At 37.3% G+C, this 27,069-nt stretch overlaps 1 protein-coding gene across 1 annotated transcript; it reads left to right on the plus strand.

The window, feature by feature from the left end:
• NPHP3 (nephronophthisis 3 (adolescent)) lies at positions 1-26,938 on the plus strand. The gene is made up of 27 exons (XM_017838031.1): positions 1-351; positions 995-1,120; positions 2,342-2,492; positions 4,521-4,673; positions 5,962-6,095; positions 6,344-6,504; positions 8,378-8,525; positions 9,064-9,138; positions 9,688-9,867; positions 11,142-11,245; positions 11,910-12,024; positions 13,048-13,191; positions 13,696-13,793; positions 14,272-14,374; positions 14,972-15,054; positions 16,081-16,219; positions 17,030-17,194; positions 17,669-17,766; positions 18,523-18,645; positions 18,994-19,183; positions 19,326-19,567; positions 19,965-20,040; positions 21,178-21,305; positions 22,123-22,363; positions 23,694-23,819; positions 24,409-24,524; positions 24,696-26,938. The coding sequence occupies exons 1-27, from the start codon at positions 1-3 to the stop codon at positions 24,874-24,876; spliced, it is 3,951 nt and encodes a 1,316-aa protein (XP_017693520.1). The 3' UTR covers positions 24,877-26,938.
• The last annotated feature ends 131 nt before the right edge of the window (positions 26,939-27,069 follow it).

Below are 27,069 nucleotides of genomic sequence, written 5' to 3' on the forward strand. Positions count from 1 at the left end.
ATGGGGACGGCGTCGTCCCTGGTGAGCCCGGCGGGCGTGGTCGGGGAGGTGATCGAGGACACGTACGGCGGCGGCGGCGAGGCCTGCGAGATCCCGGTGGAGGTGAAGCCCAAGGCGCGGCTGCTGCGCGGGTCCCTGCGGCGCGTTGGCGGCTCCCGGCCCGGCGGGCTCATCGGCGCCAGCTTCAAGTCCACGGCCTCGGTGCAGGAGCTGGAGTGCGTGGCCGAGTACGAGCGCCTGAGGAAGGAGTACGAGATCTTCCGCGTCAGCAAGAACAACGAGGTGGCCTCCATGGTGAAGAAGGAGGCCAAGCTGGACAGGGAGAATAAGCGGCTGCGCGCCGAGCTACAGGTAGCGCCCGCTGCCCCTCGGGTCAGGGGACTGAGCAGCAAAGCTGGGGCTGCGAAGGACTAGTCCCGCTTCCCTGGGAAAGCTGTCAGGGAGGCGGCGGGTGCGAGGGAAGGCAAGGTACTGAGGGAATGGTGCGTGCCCCGGTGCTATCCTGGTGAGCCATAGGGATGCCTTCAAGGTGTGCGTCTGGGAATGGGGACCGCGCCCTGCGGTCACTGTGGTGACCAGTGATAGAACCCGTGGGAATGGCCTGAAGTTGTGTCAGGGGAGGTTTAGGTTGGATATTAGGAAAAGATTCTTCCCCCGGAGAGTGGTTGGGCAGTGGAACAGGCTGCCCAGGGAAGTAGTCGTAGCACCAAGCTTGACAAGAGTTCAAGAAGCGTTTGGACGATGCTCTCAGGCACGTGGTGCGATTCTTACGGTGACCTGTGCAGGGCCAGGAGATGGACTCGATTCCTGTGGGATCCTTTTGGGTCCTTTCCAACTCAAAATATTCTGTGATTCTGTGATTCTATCTGCCCTGCAGTAAGGAGAGATGTAGGGTGCTGCAATAACATCGTAGACAGAAAAGTAATGAAAAGTAATCTAAACCCTTTTATCGGTGATAAAACTCAGAAAAAAATGCTATATTAAATGTTTTCAGGCACTTCAGAAAACTTACCAGAAAATACTTAGGGAGAAAGAAAGTGCCTTAGAAGCTAAATACCAAGCAATGGAGAGAGCTGCTACCTTTGAACATGATCGAGACAAGGTCAAAAGGCAATTCAAGGTATGGCTTGACTTTTCTTTTTGTGGGAAAATGACCAAAAAAAAAAAAGATGGATGTCACTTGTTCATGTTCCCTAAATGCTTCTCCAATATCTTTCATGAAGACCTCTCCTTCTTAAAAAAACCTTGAAGTGTCGTAGCCTATTTCCGTTAAGATAATCCTGCCAAAACCTCTCTGTGAAACTATGAGGAAAAAAAATAGAAAATAAATTTTTAAATATTAAAAGAAGAATATGCAGTGAGGCACATTAAACTAAATTCCTATGTTATTCGAACATGGGAGTATATTAATTTTTGAGAGTGACAAGAAAACATGGGCTGCAAACTGACATGTGCTGAAAGAATGTATAAACACAGAGTTCCATTGGTTCTGAATAAATTTTATATATTGCATTGTAAGGTTTAACACCTCTAGCTTACATTAAAGAAAAATGTGTACTGGTGCATCTCTTTTGACTGCCAAAATATGATAGCCAGTTAAAGACGAATTGCACTTTCTGGAGGAATGACTTGAAAGGGCCGATACTTCTGCTGTTCCTTTGCTGCAGATGACGCTTCTACCACCCAAAACAGGTCCTTGTTTTGTACTGTTTTCAGGATTCTTCTTATCCTTAATTGTGACTGGTGTTAATGTTTGGCAGATATATAAAAAGAGGATTGGTTTTGACCTTACTTAAAAAAACGAAACTTGAGAAATATTTCATTTTTTTAAATGTAAATCTAGGTTTGTGTTTTTTTCCCCACATGACAGTAATATTTTACAAACAGGACATCTGGAGATGCTTGATCACTTTCTATCATAGGAAATTTAAATTTCTGCAACAATAATAAGTAAATACAAGATTATATGTAATTGTAAAAAAATTACATAGAATAATAAAAGGGAACCTTTGAAAAAAATATTACATGTAGTGATTTTAGAAGACAATAAACTTTAAAAAGTGAAGAGATTTATTTGCCATTTTTAATGAACATACTAGTGCAGGCTTCTAACTTTCAGAATGGTATGCTAAGGTTTAAAATGGTAACATTTTAAAAATAGATAATTTTAAAATATGTTTTCCTGCTCATTCTTAGACTACTGATGGCTTTGTGTTCACATTTTCATGCTTTTGCCTGCTAAATGAATGCTAGAAGCTTATTTTTCCAATTGACAGTAGATAACATGAGTTCAGGAACTGATACTGAATTTTAAATTTTTTTAATTATTACCTGCTCGTAGATTTTTAGAGAAACTAAAGAAAATGAAATTCAGGACTTACTGAGGGCCAAACGAGAGCTAGAAGCAAAACTCCAGAGACTCCAGGCCCAAGGAATCCAAGTGTTTGATCCTGAAGAGTCTGATTCTGATGATAATTGTACAGATGTTACAGGTGAGAATTTTATCCCCAATATTATGTTGGAACATGACTGAAGTCTCAGTAAAGCACAAGACAGATATTTATGTTCTTGCGAAAAAGAGTTTTATTAATCCAGATGAAAAGCAGCTTAAAGTGGTTTAAGAGATAAAAGCAATGGACTTTGCAAACTTGTTTTAGATTGTGAGAACCCCACATTTCTAGTCTTACACATGAATAGATGATGAAGACCAAGTACTGTCTAGATACAGTGACTTGAATGTTTTTTGAAAATTGTTCCATGAACAATTCTGAGTTTTCTAGTCTTTTCTGAGTTTTCTGATCCTGGATCTGAGAGATCATGCTCCAAAGGATCCAAAAATCACACCTGAAACTAGAGGCAATCTTAGACACTTTGGATGATGACATATACCAGTCTCAGCTGCTGCACTTTTCAGAGTAGCAGAGTTAGATATTTACAAAGGTGAAGTATATACAAAATCTTGTTTATGCTGTATGAAGTATTTGATATCATGGGAAGTGTTCAGATGGGTTTGTGATCAGTCCACTGACTTCGTATCTCATTCAAAATAGAGCAGTAATTATAGCAGACTTAACACTCCTCAGGATGACCATTAATTCTTGCACTATAAGGGGTTACTGAGGAAAAGCTGTGTGCAAATGCTGTTGCTTAACCTTTGTTTTGCTTATTGAGATATGTCAACCATCACATCTTGGCAGGAGTATTTAGAAGTGGAAATGTTTCAAAATACAGTGATTTTTTTTGCATAGTACCTGTGCAGTATCTTGGGCTGCATCAAAAGCAGTGTGGCAGCAGGTCGAGGGGGGCAATTCTGCTCCTCTATTCACTCTGGTGAGACCCCACTGGAGTGCTGCATCCAGCTCTGGGATCTCCAGCACAGGGAAGACATGGACCTGTTGGAGCAAGTCCAGAGGGGGCTGCCAAGGTGATCAGAGAGGTGGAGCACCTCTCCTAGGAGGAAAGGCTGAGAGAACTGGGTTTGCTGAGCCTGAAGAAGAGCAGGCTTTGAGGTGACCTAATGGCAGCCTTCCAGTACCTGAAGTGAGCCTCCAAGAGAAATGGAGAGAGACTATTTACAAGAGCATCTAGTGACAGGAGAAGGTAGAAAGGCATCAAACTGAAAGAGAGTAGGTTTAGATTAGATATTAGGAAGAAATTCTCTACTGTAAGGTTGGTGAAGCACTGGAACAGGTTGCCCAAAGAAGCTGTGGATGCCCCATCCCTGGAAGTTTTCAAGGACAGACTGGGTCTGGTATTGAGCAACCTGGTGAAAGGTGTCCCTGCTCATGGCAGGGGGGTTGGAAAGAGGTGATCTTTAAGGTCCCTTCCAACGTAACCCATTCTGTGATTCTATGATTTGATGAACTTTAATGGTATAGAAAGTAGTTTTCCTTTATATATTTTTTCTTTCTCCTTTTGTATTAAATTAACTTTTCAACTCATACTTCCCTTCTTACCTCATTCTAAGTCTTTTTCAGTTTCCTGATTTTCTCCATGGAAGGTTTATTTAGTGTCTTGAATGTTGTATATTGGTGGGCAGAAGTGTAATCCAAACATATTATGAAGAGGTGCTGTCAAAGCTGTCTCAAACAGCCCAGATTTCAATCCTGACCTACAGCCCCTCTATGCTTTTTCAGTGCTGGAGCAATTCCTGAACAAAAGTTGTCAGTTTTGTGGTGGGCGCAAATGACTGTAGCAATACTGTGAACTGTTTTCCTGATTTGTAATGCAAGTCAGTATTTGAACTAACAGATGTGAGCAATCTGTGTAATAGCAAATATTACACAGCAAATAACCTCATCCTTAACATCATGGATTTGCATTACCTTTGAACAAGCGCCCATTTAGAACTACAGCACATAAAGGTGTGAGCAAATCTGCTGAAGGAGAGAAAAATTGGTCAGTGGCACGTGGCTGTAAGTTTCAGTTGGAGTATTAAGGACTGGAGTATTAAGTGACAGTTTTTGCTGTCACTTGTTTAGTGACAATGAAAAGGGTTTTTTTTGTTTTCCAATTTTTAGCTACTGGGGCACAATCTGAATACTGGAATGGAGGAGCGTTGGGAAGTGAGCCATCCATGGGTAGTATGATGCAACTTCAGCAGTCTTTCAGAGGGCCTGAATTTGCTCATAGCTCCATAGATGTCGAGGGACCATTTGCAAATATAAACAGAGGTAAGTAATGGTAGTTTGTTTTGCTGGGATTATAGTTGTCCGTGTAATTTTGCTATCCATTCTTAAGTAATTCTGTTCTTTCTTAGCTGCTTTTGTGTCCGTTCGTGGGTAATTTGACTAAAGGGTTGTTTGGAATTCTTCTTTGTAAAAATGAAAGGAAATGTAGCTGTATGCACTAAGTTTAATATATGTGGTGATTATGGCATGTGCAGCAGTGATTTTAGCAAACATCAGTGACTGGTGCTTTGTTGTGAGTAAACCAAATGCCATTTTGTTGCTTAAATTGACGATGGAAGATGGTGACCTTTCTTTCAGTATCTGCTGGTGTTCTATTTTCTGTTTGTATTCAGATTCTATATTTTCTGAGTATTAACATGACATTTGTATTGTTTTTTTCATTGGATTTCCGTGGGGTTTGACTCTGCCTAGGGGGCCATTTATGGAAATCTAATTGCAAGACCAGGATGTATGTTTTGTTATGTAAATCAGTGCTAGATACTTTCTTGTCAATAATTGTTGCTTTCGAACTTTCCCAAATGTCTCTTGTAAATTGGCTTCTGGTACTTTGGTTTCCTTCACTGTTGTCCTGGCTCTGGAACCTCTCCTGCATATAGCTGACTTCACTGGCAGTTTCTCCCTTTTTTCTTCAGTCCTTCAGTCTGTGATTCAGAAGTCTGTGCCTGCAAAGTGGGAGGGGAGGGTCTACCCTGTGATGGTCAGTACCTTGTGGTACTGAAAGGAGAACCTATTGCTATCTTGAAAGAATGACCAGCCACAAAATGAAGACGGTTTTAAAAGTCATTGCTTCTATAGGGAATAAACATATACTGCTATAGAAAGCAATGGACTTTTTCTCTAGAAAAGAAAGTTCCCGTAGTTTTTTGCTGTCATTTATTTACATGGTGTAATTGAAATGCATGTAGATCTGGAGGAAAAAAATGGTTATGAGTGAATTTATTACTCCTGCATATTATTACTTACTTTACAACTATCAGTTTGATTTTGTGGAAACATGTCATCAGTTCTTTTTAAAGGAAATATTGTAATGATAATATAAATATACTTAACACTCTTGTATTGCCACATTATCAAATTGTATGACATTATCAGATTATATGGGTTCTCTAAATTAAAATTTATAAAGTTTAAATAATTGACTGAAATGTTACTACTATTTTAGATAAGATGTATTATTCTTAATATTAACAGGTGATGACTTGTCTTTTATGCAGCGCAATGAGATGTGAAGATCTCTAGACTTCATTTTGTTTTTTTTTTTCATTGACAGATGATTGGGATGCTGCTGTTGCCAGTTTATTACAGGTCACTCCTCTGTTTTCCCATTCTCTGTGGAGTAACACAGTAAGATGTTATATTATTAGTACTGATGAGACTCAACCGGAAATGAACATCCTAATTAGAGTAAGTACCTCACAAACTTATGCTCACTTTTATGCTGTTTTGTTTCCAATGTGATACTGATTCAGAAATTGGTCTAATATTTCTTGAAAGTTTTAGTAGATGTAGTCTGATTTCAAAAAAAACAGTGAAATATTTTCAAGGACTTCAGGGGGAGAAACTGCCTAGAGAAAAGAAACAGATTTGGTTAGTAGGTCTTTAGTACTATGCACGTTTAATAATAAAGCACTATTATTCAAATTTGCTTACAGAACTACTCTCCAAAACTTCAAAGAGTCTGTGAAACAATGGGATACTTCTTTCAAGTTGTTAATTTTTCATCAGAAAATGAAAGGCCTCTTCAGGATGTAAGAAAATGGGAAATTGAAAAAAGTTCATTAGTCATTTTGCTCCTGCATTTAACTTTGCCAAGGTGAGGATTTTCCAGACTGGTAAAACAAATGGAAACTGGTAATTTATGCAGAGCACATAGCTTATTAAAATGTTTTGCTCAGTACATTTCCTAAGCTAATATCTTCAAAGTGATACTCCTTCAAACTTTAGGTTTGCTAGTGCAGAGACTTGAAAGGATGTATCAGCTTTGTAGCATTTCCTTTTTCTTGTAGCTACAGATTCTCTTAAAATACAGCTTGAAAGATGTCTTCATAATACAGAAATGTTTTGCTTTCCAAGAGCAGCTCTCTGTTGTCCATACAACTGTGTCTTAGGAATTCAAGATGGCTGGTGCAAATATCCTCAGTGGTTTTCATTTGCTTATCTAGCCTTACACCTGTCTGTAGTGTTTTGGGTTTATTCTATCACATATTAGTTTCTGCTTTTGGCTGTCTTTTGGATTAATTTCATGGCACCCCTGTTTGTTACCTTATGCTAGCTTTTGACAGTTTGATTTACTGAAGTCATGATGTTTTATGACAAATAGTGATGCAATGTGTTCTGTTTGCTCAGTGAGTAATTTCCTAACCTTCTAGAAGAAGAAACATGATTTACTAAATGAAAAACACCAACCTAGGGATACTTTCAGTATTGTGTTAGAAGTATTTGTTATCCATTTGAAAATTTTGGGTGGAGCATAGTTTTGATGTGTGCGGGAGAGAGGGGTGTCCTTTTGCTGAAGAAGAGAAAAAAAAAGATTAGAAAAGATAATATTAAGAATCACAGAGTGAATATTCCAAAACATCTGTGTGAATGCAAAAATCTGAAGATACCAGTATGCATTAAATTTAATTTTAGAGGTAGGTTTTGAACTCTAGGGATTTCAAATACTGTTGTGTTATTAGAGCTCTTGTGTTAACTAGACCACCTGTTTCTGTAAATAAAAAAATTGGTCCACAGAGAAATAAAGGCTAGTTTAAGACATTAGTAGCTAAAATTTACAACAATAGAGTGCTTTAGGAAACAACTAAGTGCCATGGATGATGGTAATTTGTTTTTATAGAGGAACTGGACTAGAGCTGCCATACATTTATACTCTTAGGAAGACAATGTCGGCTGCTGAGGATATGTTGGCTCTGAGGGGTTGCTGTTGCCAAATAACCCAGTTTTATGTATGTAGGGCACAAGTGTTTAAGGAGAAAATAGGCAAGGAAAAAAAAACAAGTGAAAGATTGTTCCTGCCAATAGTATTAATTTAGAGAATTTCTCTTAGAGAAACTCTGATGAAAACTGTAGTGCTTGTATATGGAACTAAATATTTGAGAGATCCCCTTTGCTATTGTCAGCAATCCCAAGTCATATAGTTCCTTCTGTAGAACAGGAATGTGAATGATATGTATGGATTTTATTCACATATTCAAATACAAAATGCTTTTGAATTGGGACATGTGTAGTTCTCCTCTTTAACTAGTGTAAATTGAAAGACTGTCCTGTATCTGACAGATACTAAAGGACTTTTCCTATAAAGATCAAGGAATACAACAGAGCCTTCAGAAAACTGATGACAGAGCATGTATAGGGTGCTCATTAATCATATATGAAACCATATTCTTTCCATACAAGGCAATTACCTTTCACTCTGCAAATTGGTATGACAGGAATATCAGCTTTTAATTTACAAATCAATAATCATAAAAATGAATAAATGGTTTTAACGGTTTTGGTACAAGTAGCATAAATTTTCCCTTAGCTTTTCCTTGCTTCAGAGTTGTTCTTAAATTCTCTTTTGAAGTATTTGCTTGCCTTTTGCTGTAAATAGATTTTGTAGTGAAACCCATCTTTGGAGCTTGTGTTGATTGAACTGTTTACTACAGCAGTGTAATATAGCACAAGAATGCTGATTTCCAATCTAGTTGTTTGTTGGAGGACTGTGAAGAAGCCTTCTTGAGAAATCCAGAAGAAAAACCCCGGTTAATTTACCACAGAAAGGAGGATGACAGAGTCAGTTCAGTCTCGGTGCAACAGTTAATTGAGCAAATTTCTTACGTGAACAAAGCAAAGGTATGGCATTTAAAAATTGTTTTAAACAACATTGAGTGCTAGTAGGCCCAGATTTTAGGAGAAATGGCATTACGCTCATTGCTCTGGATGCTCTAATGAAAGCAGATCGATGAAGCTGTAATTTATGAATGTTGCAAAATTTTCATTAGCAGAGGAGAAAAAAAGCAACTTCTTTTTTCACTAAAAAAAAATCTATGTTATAAGGATAGAATTTCTTACCTGTGTTTAGGCACTTAAATGGCAGAGTTATTTATCTGAGTGCCTCTGCAGCCACTGAAGAGAAAGACGTGTACCTCCAGAGAGATTTCTCCTGTCTGAAAATAGATCAGTTGCCATTTTTTTAACTCTACAGGGAGAACTGTTGACAACAGTTGAAACTAGATGCCCAACTTTAAAGATCTTAGGCAAAATGAATCTTACATAAGGAAGGCAACAGAATGGAATTTAAATGTGTTCCAGAATGTTTTTGTATGAAGTCCTAAATACTGTTCTCAATTGGATTCAGATTTGCATCATGCTTTGCCATTTACTTTTTCAGATTATTGACCATGTTGGAGGTGTGGAGGAAGGAGCATATGAAATCTATAGTTGTGTGGAAAAAATAATTAAGCAGGTAGAGTATATGATGCATTTTAGCTTTTTCTGTTCCTACTCTGATTTGTGATCTTAAATTAAGTCAGTGTGATTACTATATACTACTTAGATGTAATTCAAAGTATCTTTTTTATTTTATCATTAATATCTGGCAAGCAAAGAAATTTGCAAGTGGAAAATAAACCCCCAAACTGAGCAGTGGTTTTATGGACAGAAGAAGAAACACCAGGGGAAAGGGATCTATTCATGGCCTAAATTAGCTTTTATTTTCTCTTTATCCACATCATAGAATAAGGAAAGACTGCGTAGTCCATTCTGTCCTTATTCTTCCTTGTGGTAAGTTGCTCCCTCTATGAGATGACTAAAATCAATGTCTTGAGACCTGTGCATTCAGAGTTAACTTGGTTTAATCTAATTGCTTATTTATTTATGTTCTCTTCTACCCTAAAAGGAAATGAGCATCTTGGTGTTAGTAGAGTTGCACTCATACTGAGACTAACAGCAAAAATGCCTGCACTGTTAAGAATTGTAATTGTAGTTTTCTCCATGTAATTTTCTTTTTACTTAGGATATATTGGGGTGTGAAATGACAGAACCAGAAGGCAAGGATTTAGGTAACAAGGAAGACTCCACTGCTCCTGAAGAAGAAGTTTTTGGTGATGTGTTGTGGGATGCACACGATGAACAAGAGCAGATGGAAGCTTTTCAGCAGGCCTCTAATTCAACATGTGAACTGGGATTTGAAAAAGTAAGTACATTGGAAAGGTATATTCATGAAGAAAAAGTTATCATTCATTTCCATCCCTTGCTAGGCAGGATGTACTTCTATAGAAGAATCTGTGTCTGAAAGCATCCTTGAGGCTATTACTCCTTATGCTAGAGGAAACCCTATTTCTTATATAGATGGCACATTTCTTTTCTGGGAGAGATGCCAGTTTGTGTGTTGTTGAATGGCATTGATGAAGAAGTAGTTGTTCCTGCACTGGGGAAAAGTGCTATAATGGTGTGCCAAAGGCACTTTGTCCTCCTAAACTTCAGGACTTTGCTTGTCAAAAGAAAAGACTGAATGTCTTTCTTCTTTTTTTTTAATTTTTTCTCTTCTTTTATTTTCTTTTTCTCCAAGAAAATCCCATCTGGAAATCAAGTTTTTAAAACATTTCAAGTTGTGAGTGTCAGGAACAGGGAAGGTATAATGAATGTAGGAAGATAAACATTAATGTTGTCACAGAATGTGGTGCAACAGCTTATTGGGCAACCTTCCTTGATGTTATAATGTAACATAAGCTCGCAGTTTCTGTATTATTGTATTTAAATTCTTAGTGCCCCTATTTACTAGCATAATATGTTCTTTTACTTCACTATTCTTATACTGGTGATGGTTTGGAGGACTGTGCCATCTTTACTACATTCTAGAGCAATAAAATATTAGAACATTAAGGAAAAAATACCAATCTATATCTCAATTTTGAAGACAAAATATTTCTCCCAAGCAGATGATGGGTGTGGTTTGGGGTTTTTTCGTCACCTGCTACAACATTCTTGGACGTCCAAGTGAGTTCAAGTGAGTGGTGAAGGAAGGCCTTCTTTTGTGTGCTTAGTGTCTCAAAATATCATTTATGGCAGATGCCAACTTCGAAGGCTTTGTCCTGGCAATCATATCCAGTGCAGTGGAGTAGTTTGGGGAAACAGGGGGCAGGGAAGCCTGAACAAACATTGTACCCTGTTGCTTTAATATAGTAACACTAACCCCGTTTATTAACACTGAAGGTTCCATTTTAAATGAGATTTATTTATTTTATTTATTTTACACTTTTTAAAAAAATGGTAGTAAATTTTGTGGTTTAAGTGTTTCCTGACAACATTTTCTCCATTTGTATTTCATTTGTATTGCATTTCAGTAGTTATTCCTTTACCTTAATAAATCAGTACATGCATTTTGAATCTACATGGTTCACAATCCCAGATACTGTATTTCTGCCTTAAACAGTGGAATATTAAAAATGATTTGTTTCTTTTTTATAGTATTTTGAACGTCTAAATGACCTAGTAGCAGCACCAGCACCAATTCCACCGCTGCTTGTATCAGGAGGACCAGGCTCTGGGAAATCTCTCCTTCTGTCAAAATGGTATTTTTTTTTTTTATATGAATGAAATTTAAGAAAAAAGCATTACATTTCAAATATTGTATCAGTCTAATTAGAGGTAAATCCAGGGCATTTACAATGCACTGTAGTTACTGAAACATCCTGGAAAGGTTTGTAATATTTGAGTAGCAAATTCCATCTGGACTGCCTTTAACATCTACCTGACTCCAGCTGCAACACCTTACAACTGTCTTTGCACAGCATTGCTATGTGGTTTTGGTAGCTCAATAATGTTGCCCTTTTCTGATACACAAGAGGAGTTCTCTGGAGTCTTTTTAACCTAAATAAAGGAAAAATCCAAATAATTTACCATAGAAATGTATTTTGTGGTCACCTGTAAGCTGTGACAAAATTTGCTGTCATGAAAATAAATTGATGATGTCATTGCGTCTTAAGAGTTACTATCCAGTGCAAGGAAGGGCATTTGTTAATTGCTGTTGGTACCGGGGAGAGCAAAAACAGAATCTGATATTAAAAATTTAATTATAGTCAGGAAATGTCTATCCTATTTTGTAAGATAAACATGGAACACCTCTAGCTAAGATACTGTATCTCCTTTGGCAAAACTGATGGTTTTTGTTTGGGATATATTTGCAAAATTACACTCTTTTCAGAGTCTGTTTTTTTCCTTCTCTTCTGTCATTAGGATTCAATTACAACAGAAGCATTCACCAAACACGTTGATTCTTTATCACTTTGTTGGGAGGCCCATGTCTACTAGTTCAGAATCTGCATTGATAATTAAACGCCTTACTTTGAAGGTATGATGTATTACATACCCTGCATCGCTTCTTGCTTTGGAAAGTGCCACTGCATGTCAAAAGATAAAATTTTCTACAGATTTTTCTACATCAGTGAAAAGTAATACAAATGTAATAGAAAAACATTCAAATTCAGATTGGACAGGGCTCTGAGCAACCTGATCTAATTGAAGATGTCCCTGCTTATTGAAGGGTTTTGGACTAGGTGATCTTTAAAGTTCCCTTCCAATCCAGACTGTTCTGTGAGTCTATGAAATGTAAGGCGTTATAAAATGGGGGGAATCTGATCCCATACACTGAATATAGATAAATTAAATAGCATCTCTGGGATATTCATAATAGATTGACATTAGCAGTTTCCTTTCTGGTGACCTATATTGATGGCTTATAAAACCATATAAGCTCCTTCCAAAATTCCTTGCCATCTGGCCAGTGGGAGAGGCAGGTGGTACCTCTTCTATCTATGTCTTTAGGAACCTGAGGCTGTATTGGACCAGTTGGCACCATATTTTTCCTAGACTAGTCTCTCTCCTATGTTAATTTATTTTTAATTGTGTACTAAATATGTGGGGAATAAGTGAGGAGTCTTTTTGTGCCAGGGTCTGAGCTTTCTTTTTCCATCACAGGGTGGCACTAAGGACCTTACAGGACTAAAACCTTTAGAAAAATGAGATCGGTTGTGCTATCTTTGCAATTTTAGAATTTTAGAATTTTTTAGTATTTTAGAAGTTTGCCTATTTAACCTGTACAACTTTAAGTCTTTTAAGTCTCCAAATTTCTTGTCCATTGTGTAAACTCAGGTAATCTCTCTAGAATTTACATGCTGAGTTGAATAAATATTCTTTGTTCTGCATATACTGAAAGGAATGATTTGTATGTGAACTTGACTAGAGAAATTGCCCCAAAATCAGATGGGTTTTTTTGTTTGTTTGTTCTTGTTGTTTTTCTCCTCTTAGGACTTCTTTCAACTATCCTATGTGATTTTTAAGGTAGAATTTCTTGTATCTGTTTATAATTCTGCAGCTTATGCAACACTCTTGGTTAGTGTCACCTCTGACTTTTGATCCAGCTAAACTTCTGGAAGAATTTCCCCGTTGGCTGGAAAAACTTTCTGCACGCCATCATGGCAGCATTATTATAATTATTGATTCTATTGACCAAATACAGGTATGTTTTCAAAGTATTTGCCATTTGTCCATCTAAAGGAAATCTTGACTACTGTAATAGGTTCAGCCATAGCTACGTAACAAAAATATTAGTGTTTGTTTTGCTCTAAAGAGAACATATAGAAAATAGTTTTGTAAAAAGTGCAGTGGAGTTATTTTTGTAGATAAATTTTATGTTGGGTTGTTTGGGTTTTTTTCTTCTAAATTTATCTTAACAGTTTAATTTTTGAGCAGTTTGGTTACATTACTTATCGAAAGATTCAAGGCTGTGAGCTGACTTATGGGGCTTGTAAATAGCCTTATTTTTAGGAGGTGAACATTTCAGCAATAGTATTCTATCTGCTTTATGTAGTATATAGTCGTGCTGATACTTATAATTGGATCATTTAGTACTGTCTCAAGAACTAAGACTCCTTGCATTGAGTTGTGCAGTTAATGAAATGTATTAACTTCTAACATTGTTTTGAACAATCTTTATATTAAGCAACCGCAATTTGTTTTTAAGCAAGCTGAGAAGCATATGAAGTGGTTGATAGATCCACTGCCAGTGAACGTGAGAGTGATTGTGTCAGTGAATGTAGAAACGTGTCCACAGGCTTGGAGGTATGTTATATTTCTGAGATGTTTCAAAGTAGCCTGGGTTAGAATTATTACTTTAAATTACAGTTACTCATTGAAGAGCAGACAGATTTGTCAAGATGTGGAGATTTAATAGGGTATGATTTTGCAACCTGTGAGACAAATGAGACCTTCTCTATTGTAGTCACAATGACAGATTTTAGCTGTTGGACAATCAGATTTCTGCTTTACTGTGATGGATCTATCCACACAACTGTATGAAAGATGATATTAAATGCAGTCAGATGCGCATCAAGAACCGCAGTACCAGGATGTAGATTCAGGATAAGGTTAAAAGTGGAAATTTGACTTGAGAGAACTAGAATTTCATAGTAGCAGGGAACAGCTTCAATTACTGCTTTGATATAAATCTTTAAAAAGCTCTGGAGCTGTGATGCCTTTTATTTCCTTTTGTGTGCTATTTAATAAGGTTCGAATATGACTTTGTTCTCTCTTACCAAAGGTTATGGCCCACTCTTCATCTTGATCCACTGAATTTCAAAGATGTTAAATCTCTCATTAATGCAGAATGTAGCTCTGCAAATGTTAAATTGACTAAAGAGCAGGTATGTCTGTTGTAGTTTTTCTAAAGTACCTTACTTTGCTATAACTTTTAATGAAAACATGGAAAAATGACATAAGCCCAGCTGCCAAGAGAAAGTATTATATTTAGCTAACTAAATACTATTGCTCAAGATAGCAGTGGCTCCTAGCACTGAAACGCATATGGAGCAGCATAAATTTTTAACACATAAACAGTGCAGTTGCACATGTTGCTGTAAATGTGTTATTTTATTTTAGCATACTAGAAGGTTTAGTTATTTTTAATTAATTATTATTGCATAATAATGTAGCAATGATTGGCCGAATGGGGAAAACAGTATGTTACCTTTGTCATGGGGACTGATTCTGTAAGATAAGCCCCATGTTGGGATATAATGTTAGATCCTTACTCCTCATCTTAAATTCAAAAGGAAACTTTCACTCATATGCTCCTATAGCTAGAAAAATATGCAGTATTTTGTGCAGTAGTTACCATGTCTTAGTGTTCAGATGTTGCAGATAGAAGAATATCTAGAACTTTTATTTTCTTGTCAAACAGTGAATATTTTATTTGTTTGGTGAATTTCATCAGTTCACAGATTTTATTTAAAATGTTGTAGGAGAAGAAGCTTGAGAGACATTGTCGTTCTGCCACAACTTGCAATGCTTTGTATGTCACTCTCTTGGGCAAAACCATTGCTTGGTAAGTGGAGATGTTCTGGAACTTATTATGCTCATCACTAGATTAGAAGACTTAAAGTGGGTTTGTTAGCCTTTTGAAATACTTTCATTTAACCTGGAATGAATCTTGTTAAGGAAACACAGTGGAGAAGTATTCAAAGTTTTCACCATTCACTGACTGCGAATGCAATAGGAAGAGAAATCAGAGAGTATACAGTCACCATTTTGATAATAAGTGAATCCAAATAGTTGTATCTTTTTTCAGCTCTTCTCTTTATTTATTTTTTTTAATGTTGTTCTTCTTCCTGGGTATGTCAGTTGCTCCAGTGCTTTTTAAAGGTGTTTGGAGAGTGTTGATATTGTTTTGTTAAACAGTTAAATTCAGGTGTGTTGTGTTTGTTGATGTACCAGATAGCTTGCCTCATAGATTTTTAAGGCTAAAAGGAAGTTCAACAACCGTTTAGTTTAACATCCTGCATATGGTACTTAGCCTTATAATTCCTGCTGTGGAGAAAATTAATCTTCCCTCTTGTGCAAGAGAATACTTAATAAGTGCATTGGCTTATTATTAACCTAGACTTCATCTTGTTGAGAAAGATGCATTTTTAGTTAAGAGACTCCCAGAAGATGATACACTAATTGATAATTTACTCCAGGTGACTGATTTTCATTATTTTTGTTTCTGTTTTATGTTCTAGAAGGCTTAATTGCTCCTGAAAACATACTTCGTAAATGCATTAAATGAAACAGCAGCGTATGGTTTTATCTTTATCCAACCTGATGTTCTTATTTTATACTCCTGCTGGAGGAAAGAACACTGCAATTTACTTTTTTGTACAATAAAATGTTGCAGCTGTTTAGAAAAATCAGACAATATGACAGAAAGTGGGTTCTGGAAGTCACCTCTTCTGTGTTTAATCTCATCAGGTGCTGTGCACCTTTTGAAGCCAGTAGGAATCCAGAGATAGAGCTCTTCAGTAGTTTCAATTCCAGCTTACTCAGCCAAATTTAATATGCTAAACCTCGCCCTTTTTGTCCTCCTGCTCAGTGTTGGAAATACAGGAAATATTGATGAAATCCTTCAACAGTGTTGCCAATGTCAAGACACAGTGTCACTGTACAGGCTTGTTCTGAGATCAATTCAAGAATCATTGCAGAGTGAAAAAGAGAAAGGTCTTTTGAGAGAGGTAAGCAGAGAATGCACCACTATTTCTACAGGTAATGTATAGTCTTTACTATAAAGAGATTTTCTTAACTTAAAAGTAAATGTAAGTTTTTATTGGTTCATATGTATGATTCAGAGATTAGTGTGTATTATTAGCATAGAAGGGACAATTTCATTAATCTAATTATTTCTGTTCCATAACTATAGAACATATGACTGCTTTGTGTTAAATATAGACTGAGCTGTTGTCTTACAAAATAAATCAGAGTTTTTTCAGTATGATGTGATACAGAGTTAGCACTTCCTTGCTGATCACTACCCTGATCTGGTGATTAACTACATTGAGCATAGTAAATGCAGTCAAAACATAGTATCTTGTGAATACAGGGCACTGCTTATTACATTTTTGACTTCTCTTCCTACCTTTACAGAATTTCCCTCTTGTGTGAAACATTTTTTCTTATTAAGACAAGATACTCAATAATTGCTACTTCTTTGGTAATAGCAGCATAACAACCTTCATCATATTTTACTGAGATGGAAGTTCCTCATGATAAGTTATTTTTCCCCAGTGTTTTAGAGGAAAGTCTAAGGAGCCATTTGTTTATCCCAGTGTCCTATTTGGTGCTTCATCTATTAGAATATTAATCCATTAGCACTGAGGTCTCTTCTTTGAGAAGAGAAGAGGGAAAGGGCTTGTGTAGGCAGGATATTTTTTCCTTTGGCTATAAAGTTATCAAAGCAATAAACTATATTTTTCTTGACATTTCAGTGTAACTAAGCTCTGCAGCAAATATTGCTAACCATAAAATATGTTTTCTGCTCTCTGTAGATACTGTGTGTCATTGGTGTCAGCCACAACGGCATGAGTGAGTCAGAGCTGATGGAGCTTTATCCTGAGCTGACTTCTGCAGTCTTAGCCTCACTCCTTCACAGCCTGCACAAAATGTGTTTGCTGACATATGGCTGTGGTTTGCTGAAGTTCCAACACCTCCAGGTAGTTCTGAACATGTGCAAGTGAAACTCCTCACCCCCCGCCAATGCCAACCTCTGTTTTTAGATAAGTTCTGTTGTTAACTAGGTAGGCCTTGATGTTTGCTCATCCATTCTCCTTAACATCTGATTTGATTTAGAATCACGTTGAAAACTACTAGAGCTGTGATACCAGTATTGTTGAAAATCTGATCTTTCAGATCTTCATAAATTTCTGATCTATTAGTTATTAACTCTTTGTGTCCTAGAAAAAATGATTCCACAAAAAAACCCAAGAAGAATTGAAGGAGAAGGGAATATTGCCTGAATAACCAGAGCTTTGGTCTAATATAATACAATCTGTTTGCAGTGCCTGTGTCATTGAGAGATTTTCATTCTATAAAATAAAATGCATTTCATCTTGCATAACACTCTGTGTATCATCGGCACTTAAGCAAATTAAATGCATTCCCTTTTTTTTAATTATCCTTACTTTCAGGCTTGGGAGATGGTGAAACTAGAGTATATGGAAGAAGGTGAAAATGTTATTTCTGCCTATAGACAAAAACTAGTGGAGTATTTCACCTTGCAGTTAAGGTAGGTCAGAATTCCTCAAGAAGTGCTAAATTGCCTCATTTTTGTTTTCTTCATATTCCTTCTTTGGCTGAGTTTAATAATTGTTATGGCAAAATAACTCCGCAAAACCCTAGTTGTCAGTTTAGAAGTTTTATTGATATGTTGCTTTTTAATCTTGGAATAGAATGAGGACTGCGAAGGGGAATGGGCTATGATAACAATAGAGTTATCAGGTGAGAACATAGGGCATGAATTTATACCATATCAGTTATTTTGTACCTGACCCCATGTGGATTTTTAACTCCCAGTGAATGCTAGGAAATTTGAGGTAGCTTGGAACTTGAAGTTCATGTCCAGCTTGCAAACTGCTTTGCATTTACATCCTGAGTTAGTGTGTCCCAGCTGTGGGCTGCTGCTTACTGCTCCTCTGAACATCCATTGTTGGGTAGTAGAAAGCCAAGAGAGCCACAGCATGGCAGACAGAGGGGGCACAAAGGGGCACTGGGCTGCTGGCGGGCTGCAGTCCTGCTGGCAGGCACACAATAGCCCATATGGGATGGAGAAGCAGCTTCCTGTGGAGTGCCTGGGGGTTCCAATGCCTTCTGAGGTGAAATTAAAATGAATATGTAAGAAAATGGAGTACCCAGGCCTTGTAGTAATCTGTCTGTTTAGACATTCATGTATGGCAATTGTATGCTTGCCTAGTTTTCATGTCAAATTGACAAGTTCTTTTAGGCCTCTTGGGGTTTTAATTTTAATTTGTTATTCTTTCAATAGTCGAGACCGGGTGACTTGGAGAAGCGCAGATGAACTTCCCTGGCTCTTCCAACAGCAGAGTGATAAGCAAAAGCTACACAAGTGTCTTTTGAATCTCTTTGTATCCCAAAACCTTTACAAAAGGTACAAAGGTAGCCACTGCTTTGGGGATTATAAACATTTCAAAGTAATTTTTGTCAGTATAAATCAAAAAGTGACAGATGGAGATTAAAAGTACTTAAGTAACAGAGGCTGAAGTTCTAAATGCTGTTTTCATGTAAATAATCTATTTTTTCTATTCTGTTACACCTGGGGGTTGGTAAAGGGATAATATTGCTGTTGAATAGCATTAGTCTCCATGACTTGTCTCTGTAGATTCTGTAGCATAAAGACAACGTTTGTGCATATGGCCCTTTTTTTTCTAAGCTAGTGTCAGTCTGAATAGAGGGGTATCAAAGATAAGATGAGATTCTTATTTCCTTGTTAAAACAGGGGACATTTTGCAGAATTGCTGAGTTACTGGCAGCTGGTTGGGAAAGATAAGAGCTCTATGGCAGCTGAGTATTTTGACTCTCTGAAAGAATATGAAAAAAACTGTGAGGGAGAGGAAAGTATGATCTGCCTGGCTGATCTTTATGAGACCCTGGGACGGTTTCTTAAGGACCTAGGTCTTCTCAGTCAGGTAAGTACGTTCAGAGATTGTTGTAACAGCAAAAAGGCAAATTAAGCAGAGCTCAGTGTGTACTTTCTATTGCAGTTGATAAATTATTGTAGCATATATGATGCTGCCTGCTGCCATCATACTCTGAACTTGGTTGTTACAGGCTGTAGCTCCTCTGCAGCGGTCTCTGGAGATTCGAGAGACTGCGCTGGATCCAGACCACCCAAGGGTGGCACAGTCACTTCACCAGCTAGCAGGAGTGTATGTTCAGTGGAAGAAGTTTGGAAATGCTGAGCAGTTGTATAAACAGGCACTGGAAATCTCTGAAAATGCATATGGAGCTGAACACCCACGGGTAGCCCGTGAACTTGATGCACTTGCGACCTTGTACCAAAAGCAGAACAAGTAAGCTTAAATACACTGCTGTTTTTCTTTTATGTGGAGATAGTACAAGAAAAGTAACAGGACATATTTTCTTCCTGAAGCCAGAACTTTTCTTTGGTTCTTTTTTTGGGTTAATGTGTTCTAATGCAAACATGAGCATCCCCTCTCTATTCTTGTAGCAGGCCACCTAGGAGGGGCCTACTTTTGTGTTTAGTTTAACAAAAAACTTGTAGAGATAAAGGACTAGTATTGTCTGGCCCTTGGCAGTTTGGGTGTTTTTATCTGTGACAAAAAGTGTGATTGTGTTCAAGATTCCTAAATTCTCAAATCTGTACCCTCAAGTAACTTAGAAGCTTTCCAGCATACTCACTGATGCTACATTTGACATCCTTCTAACACTGCAAATAACTATTTTCAGATATGAACAAGCTGAGCAACTGAGGAAAAAGTCCTTCAAAATACGCCAAAAAGCAGCAAGGCAGAAAGGCAGTTTGGTAAGGAAATGTGTGATATTTAAAAAGAAGTGCAGGGCATGTTGCGACTCTGCTAAAGAGATGATAAAATTTGTCTGCAGAGCTGACAAAGCTCCAGGGCTTTTGATAATTGTGGGCATAGGTAGTGAAGTAGCTTAGCAGCAGCTTTGGTAACTGCCCTTTCAACTCTACTGGAAGTGGAGATGTATCAGTACGACTGGAATAGAGTTGAGAGAGATGGAAAAGAAAGAAGTGGATATATGTGTTTCAGGGGTGCAGAAGTACTGCTGATACCATTGTCTGTCAAAGTGGCAAGGGAAAAAGGTGTTCTCCAGAATAGCTGAGGCATTTATCCTACCAGTGAATACAGTGCTTACTGCAATGGAAAATCCCACTAATGATATTAGGTAACATACTGAGTTTTTATCTGTTTTTTGTTTCTGTGTTGTTTTCCAGCTCCAGGGTTCCTCTTGTCATTCTTGAGCTAAGGGTTTGTCATGTAATGCCTGTACTGTAAGAGTTCAGCTAATAACTCCAGAGCTCTAGTTGTAGCTCTAATGAAAGTAGTAAAAAACCATAAAAATATTGCTATTTCCACAGTGCTTAAATACAAATGAATTTGGTTCATAAATATTTGGTCCATTTCTGTAATGAGTTCTGCTGCACAAATATTTTTATTAAGAATTCAAAGATCAAAAATAGGCAGAGCGCGTAACAACGGCCACACTTTTTACTTGTGATTCATTTTGCATGTAAGCATTAACTTGGCAGCCCATTTTACAAAGATCCATGTGATGCCTTGAGTAGTACTGTAAAAGCATTTGTATATGGTGTTTGGTGTTGGAGATTATATTGATTTGAAGTTTTGAGCTTATAAACCTAAGAATTTGGTCTGAATTGGTTGTTTGAGCTGTGAAGTTTATGCAAATTAGCATGTTTGATGCAGGGAAAACGGTTCATGTGACAGCACAGTAACTTGAATTGCCTAGGAATTTTCACCAAACTTTCACATTTTAGTTACATTATAAATAAGCATGTGCCATGTAGCTCGAAAAAAGAACTTAAGTAGGATTATTGTGCTGCTTTTGATTTTCTGTCTTGAGTGTTAAACTTTAAAAGTAATGGTGATTGGCTTACACTGCTTTGTTCTTTGCCTAGTGTGGCTTTGCTCTCCTGCGTCAAAGAGCCCTGCAACTAGAAGAGCTCACATTGGGCAAGGATACACCAGATAATGCTCGAACCCTTAATGAGCTTGGAGTCCTCTACTACCTGCAGAATAATCTTGAGTAAGTTGTAGTAATTGTGACACCTCCACTGAGTGGTCTCAGAGGTCTAAATGGAGACAAAGCATGGAGAACTAGCATTAAATGTCAGGATGAGGAACTGCCTAGTTATAATGGATGCTGTCAGTCTTATGGGGGAATCAATCACCCATTGTTTTGGCAGAGGAGCTGCTGTAATGGAATAGTAATACACAACTGCAGTGAGATAAAATATGCCCTTTGCTTGAGTGGTAGCATTACGCAGTCTTTCTACTTTGACAGTTCTCACAGATTCTGCTGTGAGAATCTAGCTCGTGATGTATATAAAATCCATTCCAATCTCTCCCCCATTGGCATGAAAGCTGTCTGTTGAACGCTTTAACATGTTTTACAGTCTTTAAAGTTACTTGAGAAATGTGTCGTGTGTCCTAAACCTTCACCTCATACGTCACGATTGCTTTATCCATGGAAGTACTTGATTACTATGAGGAATTGCCCAGAAGTCTGAAGAACGTTTTGAAGATGGAGGTTGAATTAAAGAAGAGAATAGCTATGGGGGCGTATAATCTGTTAGATGGGCTTTTCAGTCCTTAATGGGGGGATCCATGTTTGCACAGAAATACATTAACTATCTCTCTGTCTACATCCATCCTAGCAGGATGTATAGTTCCACACTGCATAAAAGAATTGCTGATTTGGCATTTGCTTATTTCGAGGAAAGTCCATTACCAGCTGGCAGCACCTGTGAAGCTTCCAAGCCTGAGTTTGTTCTGTTTCAAACTTCAGCCTGTAGAGATATTACAATAATGTTAAAATATTGCTGAACAAATATGTTCTGTAGGACAGCGGAGCTTTTCCTGAAGCGCTCCTTGGAAATGAGAGAGAGAGTCCTGGGATCCGACCATCCAGACTGTGCACAGTCTCTGAACAATCTGGCAGCCTTGTACAATGAGAAGAAGCACTATGACAAGGCTGAGGAACTCTATGAGAAAGCTTTGGACATCAGGAGGAGAGCGTTGGCTCCAGATCATCCCTCCTTGGCTTACACTGTGAAACACCTGGCGGTGCTGTACAAAAAGATGGTGAGCACAAGCCTGTTACCTTTTCTTAGCGTGTGAATGAACTGTAATGCCTTCCATTGTTGCCGTCTTCAATCCAAAAAGAGTGGAGCATGGGAATTCTGTCAGCTATTGGTGTTCTAAATACATGCATAAAATATGTAGTAAAATGGCCTCATTATGCTTCCAAAGAGCCCAGTAGCACTTTCAAAACACACCTTATTTAAAGAAAAGCTATTTCTGATTAATGTCCTCAGTGTCCTGCATGCTCAGTATTCACCACGAAGAATTTCTGGTTTAGTGTAGTGAATGTTTTAGCTGCAAGTGAGGGAAGCTCTTCCTAGCTGTATTTGAGTTCTCCACTGCCTGCTATGTGACATCCACATACAAGAGTTTGGTCAATTATGCCCTAATGGAAAAATCATGTTTAAGGGTATACAAATAGTTCTTTTTACACAATGACCTTGAACATTACAGTCCAATTGAGGGTAACTTGAAGGCTTATGAGGGAGATGCTACTTTACAGATAAACTGTCTGGCTGAGCCATCTTTAGCTTATGTTGACCTAGCGAAAGATGAGGGTTACTCCCCTGTAAAATGCACTGTGGGGAATAACACGTGTTAATGCAGTACAAACTGCATTTTATAATTTTAAAATGTTTTATGAATATTTGTGTTTGTAGATGGTTGTTCTAACTATTTGATATTATCAGTGTAATAGTGATATACAATTTCCAACTCTTGAACCAAGGTCAAGTTCAGTGGATGACAAACATTTTATTATTTTACTGTTCTTCAAAGAGAAAAAAGATCTTGAAGATAATCCCTTGGATCAAATGTGCCTGTGTTTTTGCTAAATAATTATTATCTGCTGTTCTGTGCATTAAATGGTTTGGGGTCACATATTCTCTGCTCACTTCAGCTTCTAAATTTCATGCTGCTAGAAACTGTGAAAACACTAAATATTTGCATCAAAAAACTCTGCCAGTTTGAAGAAGCACAAATTAAAATCCAGTGGAGAAAATTATTTTGATTAAAGTACAACTGAAAATTCTTTTTAAGAGCTTTCTCAATGAGACACTTGTCGGGAAAAATTAAATTAAGAAAGGAAGAAATAGACATAGATAAGAAACATGTTAACTGGGAGTTCAATATGCTCAGTATTTTGGAAAATTAGGTCATAATAAATATTAATGATAAACAATCTGTGCAAAATATAACTATTAATTAACCAAAGTTAACCCCTTATTCTAGAAACAGTTACATCTTCTCCAAGGCTTTTGTTTAAAATAGGTTTTACTGTTACTATCTTAATACAAGAGAAATGAATAATTTTTTTCCCTGTTATTTCTAGGGAAAACTTGACAAGGCTGTTCCTCTGTATGAGCTAGCAGTTGAAATTCGACAGAAGTCATTTGGCCCAAAACACCCTAGTGTAGCAACTGCTCTGGTAAATCTGGCTGTCCTGTATTGTCAGATGGTAAGTTTTTCATGCCTAACATGTTTATTTTTCCTGTCCTAGACTTTTTTACGATTTGTACCTAAATGAAACCAAAGAAACTTGATTGCGTTTAAAAGGGAAATTCCTTACAAGACTTGCATAACTAAAAACCTGAGAAGGCTGTAGACTTTCTAGCCTGCAAGTAATATGAGATTCAATGGAGATGCAATCCACTTGTCGAATTCCTTAGCATCAATAGGAGGAAGTTTATTTTCTTGTTTCCTGGATTTCTGCAATCTGTATATCTGATTTTTAAACAGGGATTAAAGCTGCCTTAGGTAAAATCAAAGAGCATCTGGTAAATCTTTCAGGACTGAGATTTTCAGAACTGCACGGGAAGTCCAAACCCTAATTAGAATTAGTGGGAATTGCATTTGCAAGTGCAAGCCAATTGCTTTGACAATCTCAATGATCATCCGCATGTGTCAATAGTATTGAGAACTCAAAACACCTCGCTGGTTAAATATGCATGACATTGCATCTAGAATGCTTTGATACTGTGTTGGCAAAAACAGAAAAGCAAATGTAACACACATCTGTAACAAAAAAACCTCTCTACTACCCAAAGAAAAAGCAGATTGAAGCTTTGCCTCTTTATGAACGTGCATTAAAGATTTATGAAGACAGCTTTGGCCACATGCATCCTCGTGTAGGGGAAACACTGAAAAACTTGGCAGTGCTAAGGTAAGATTATACGCTTCAACCCTATAAAAGCAAATTACTGCATGAAACAAAACATCCTGGGCTTGTGTACTTGCTAGGAAAGTAGAGAGCCTTAAGTACTCTATGGTGTGTATTTCAATTTAAATGATTTGAGAGACTTTTTTTTCAACTGTGTTTTACTCTTTTCCAAAGCTATGAAAGGGGAGACTTTGAGAAGGCAGCTGAACTTTACAAGAGGGCTATGGAAATAAAAGAAGCAGAGACTTTGTTGATAGGTGGTAAAGCAACTTCTCGACATTCATCGAGTGGAGACACATTCAGCTTAAAAAGTGCATTATCACCAAATATTTTCCTGGAACACGGACAAAGGTGATATGAACCTGCTCCAAGAAAATGCAGTCTCTGTTGGTATTTTAAAGCAGACAGAAAATTTGCAAGACAAATCCATTTTTCCAAGGATTACATACTGTTTTGGTACTGACACCTGTCTTCCTGAATGACAGGGAAACAAATGTTTCAGCTTGAAATCCTCCAACTTTGCAGGCTGTGTGGTACGAAGTGAGCTGCTTTCATTGTATATAGGTGCACATATTAGTTGCTAGCTCAAGTTATAGGTAATACCAAGAACATGGACTTGCTACCTCTTAGCCTAAGTGCCAGGATTATAACAAGTTAAGCTGAACCCCTTGTATAAACTCTATGGGGTAGTTCTTATTTCTGTGCTGTAATAGCATGGCTTAGAGGATTTGTGTATTTTTGCTTCATCAATCCTTTCTCCCTTTTCAGAAGCCTTTAAAGTTGTTTCTGAAGAGATGGTAATTTTGAAAAATTTTTGAAAATACAGTTCCACCAAAAGTTTTGCCTGCAGGGTTATTTCAGCTTTAAGCAAACTTGCATTCAAGGGACTTGTGCAAAATTAATTGCTTTCCTTGGGAAGCTAACGTATCTAAATATATCATCATCTACAGTTAAAGCTGTTGTCAGATTCCACTCTGTTCAGTAAAAATATTTCCAGTGAGGAATTGGAATGATTATGACCCAATTCCCTGTTGTTAAACCTTTAGTGATACTTTCACTATTTAATCTCACTGAATCCCTTAAAATACAACAATGTATTTGCTGGGAAAACCTAGTGATTCAAAATAGTTTGCCATCAGATAAAGAGATGATAAACCAATCTACCTGCCTCTTGTATTTCTTAACACCGTAGTCATGTGGAAGAATCAGTTTGAAGTCTGTTCTCATACAGTGCACAAATCCATGAATCAATTTAAATACATACTTTTTATTAAAAAATGAATATAAGTGGAAAATTAATTGAAACCTCACTATAACGTTTCAGAGGCAACTAATGTAAAGACTTATTTGATCCAGTTTGAAAAATGCAAATGGTCTTCAGCTCCAAGGGGTACTTACCTTGCACCCCGTGTTTTCCCTCTTTTGGAACATAATTAAATATAACCCATTTCAGCCCTTATTCTAGTTAGGAGGAATTTAATATTTTAATAAGGCTCTAACTTGGCAAAAGAAACAGTATATGAAACTGACAGCACAAATATACAGCTCAAATTTGATTTTTAAGATGAAGATTTAGTTTGAAAAAAAAAATCAAAAATAGCTCTTGAAGATATTATGATACAGCAACAAGAGTTGGCACTTCCTAATAGCTCTCTGGATATTTTCCTCTTATTCAGAAAGTGGGTTTTTAATCAAAGCAGGAATTTGACCACTGTATTCCAGCCACCTTGAAGAGTTTTGAAAATGGGAAAGTTTCTTTGCAGGATTGTTACCAACTAAGGAGAGGGGCAAAAGGGAAAACAAACACCAGCCAAAAACCCTCAACATACTTAGTTTGTGTGTGTTTCTGTTGCCTGCTGTTCCTATATCTGGTAAATCCCTTCTCTAAAAAATTACCAGATATCTCGTCTGTCACCTCTGTTCTGATTTTAACATGTAAAATGATGTATCTTGCTCTCCTGAATAGTTTTCCTTAATGTTTCTGATTTAAATAAGAAGCAACTTTCTAGATCTTCAGTGTTACATTAGACTTTACTACAGAAAGTAAAGCAGGATCACGTAGGACTAAGAATCCTATGGCCGCGTGTCAGCCGTAGCCACTGCGTGCTCACAAGACAGCTGTCCCTGTAGTTGCACCTCATGGACAGTAAGGAAAAGTAATTTATATATATGATGTATGCCAGGTAATAATTCTGTGTAGGATAATTCCTCCTCAAAACTGAGGGTCACCAGCTTCAAGGGAGATTTAATTACACAGTCAGAATATCAAGATTTTATTCGTCAACATTCATGCGACACTGTAAAAACTGAAAACTTCTTTTATAAGACTGCCAGATAAAGCTGGATTTAACCATGGCAATGTGCTTTAATTTGTTAGTTCGTAACAAAGGAAGTAATAAATTTTCTATTGTATTTTACAGTTGGAGTAGATTATACTTGTAAATGTCTTTTTAATTAAAAAAAGAATCCTTAAAATTTAGTTTTTCTGATGCTGTTTATTTTTAAATAATTTAACCATTGGCACATACAATCATCTTAATGTATTTTC

Source organism: Lepidothrix coronata, unplaced genomic scaffold (assembly GCF_001604755.1).
Source record: "Lepidothrix coronata isolate B3197 unplaced genomic scaffold, Lepidothrix_coronata-1.0 Scaffold321, whole genome shotgun sequence".
NCBI lineage: Eukaryota > Metazoa > Chordata > Aves > Passeriformes > Pipridae > Lepidothrix > Lepidothrix coronata.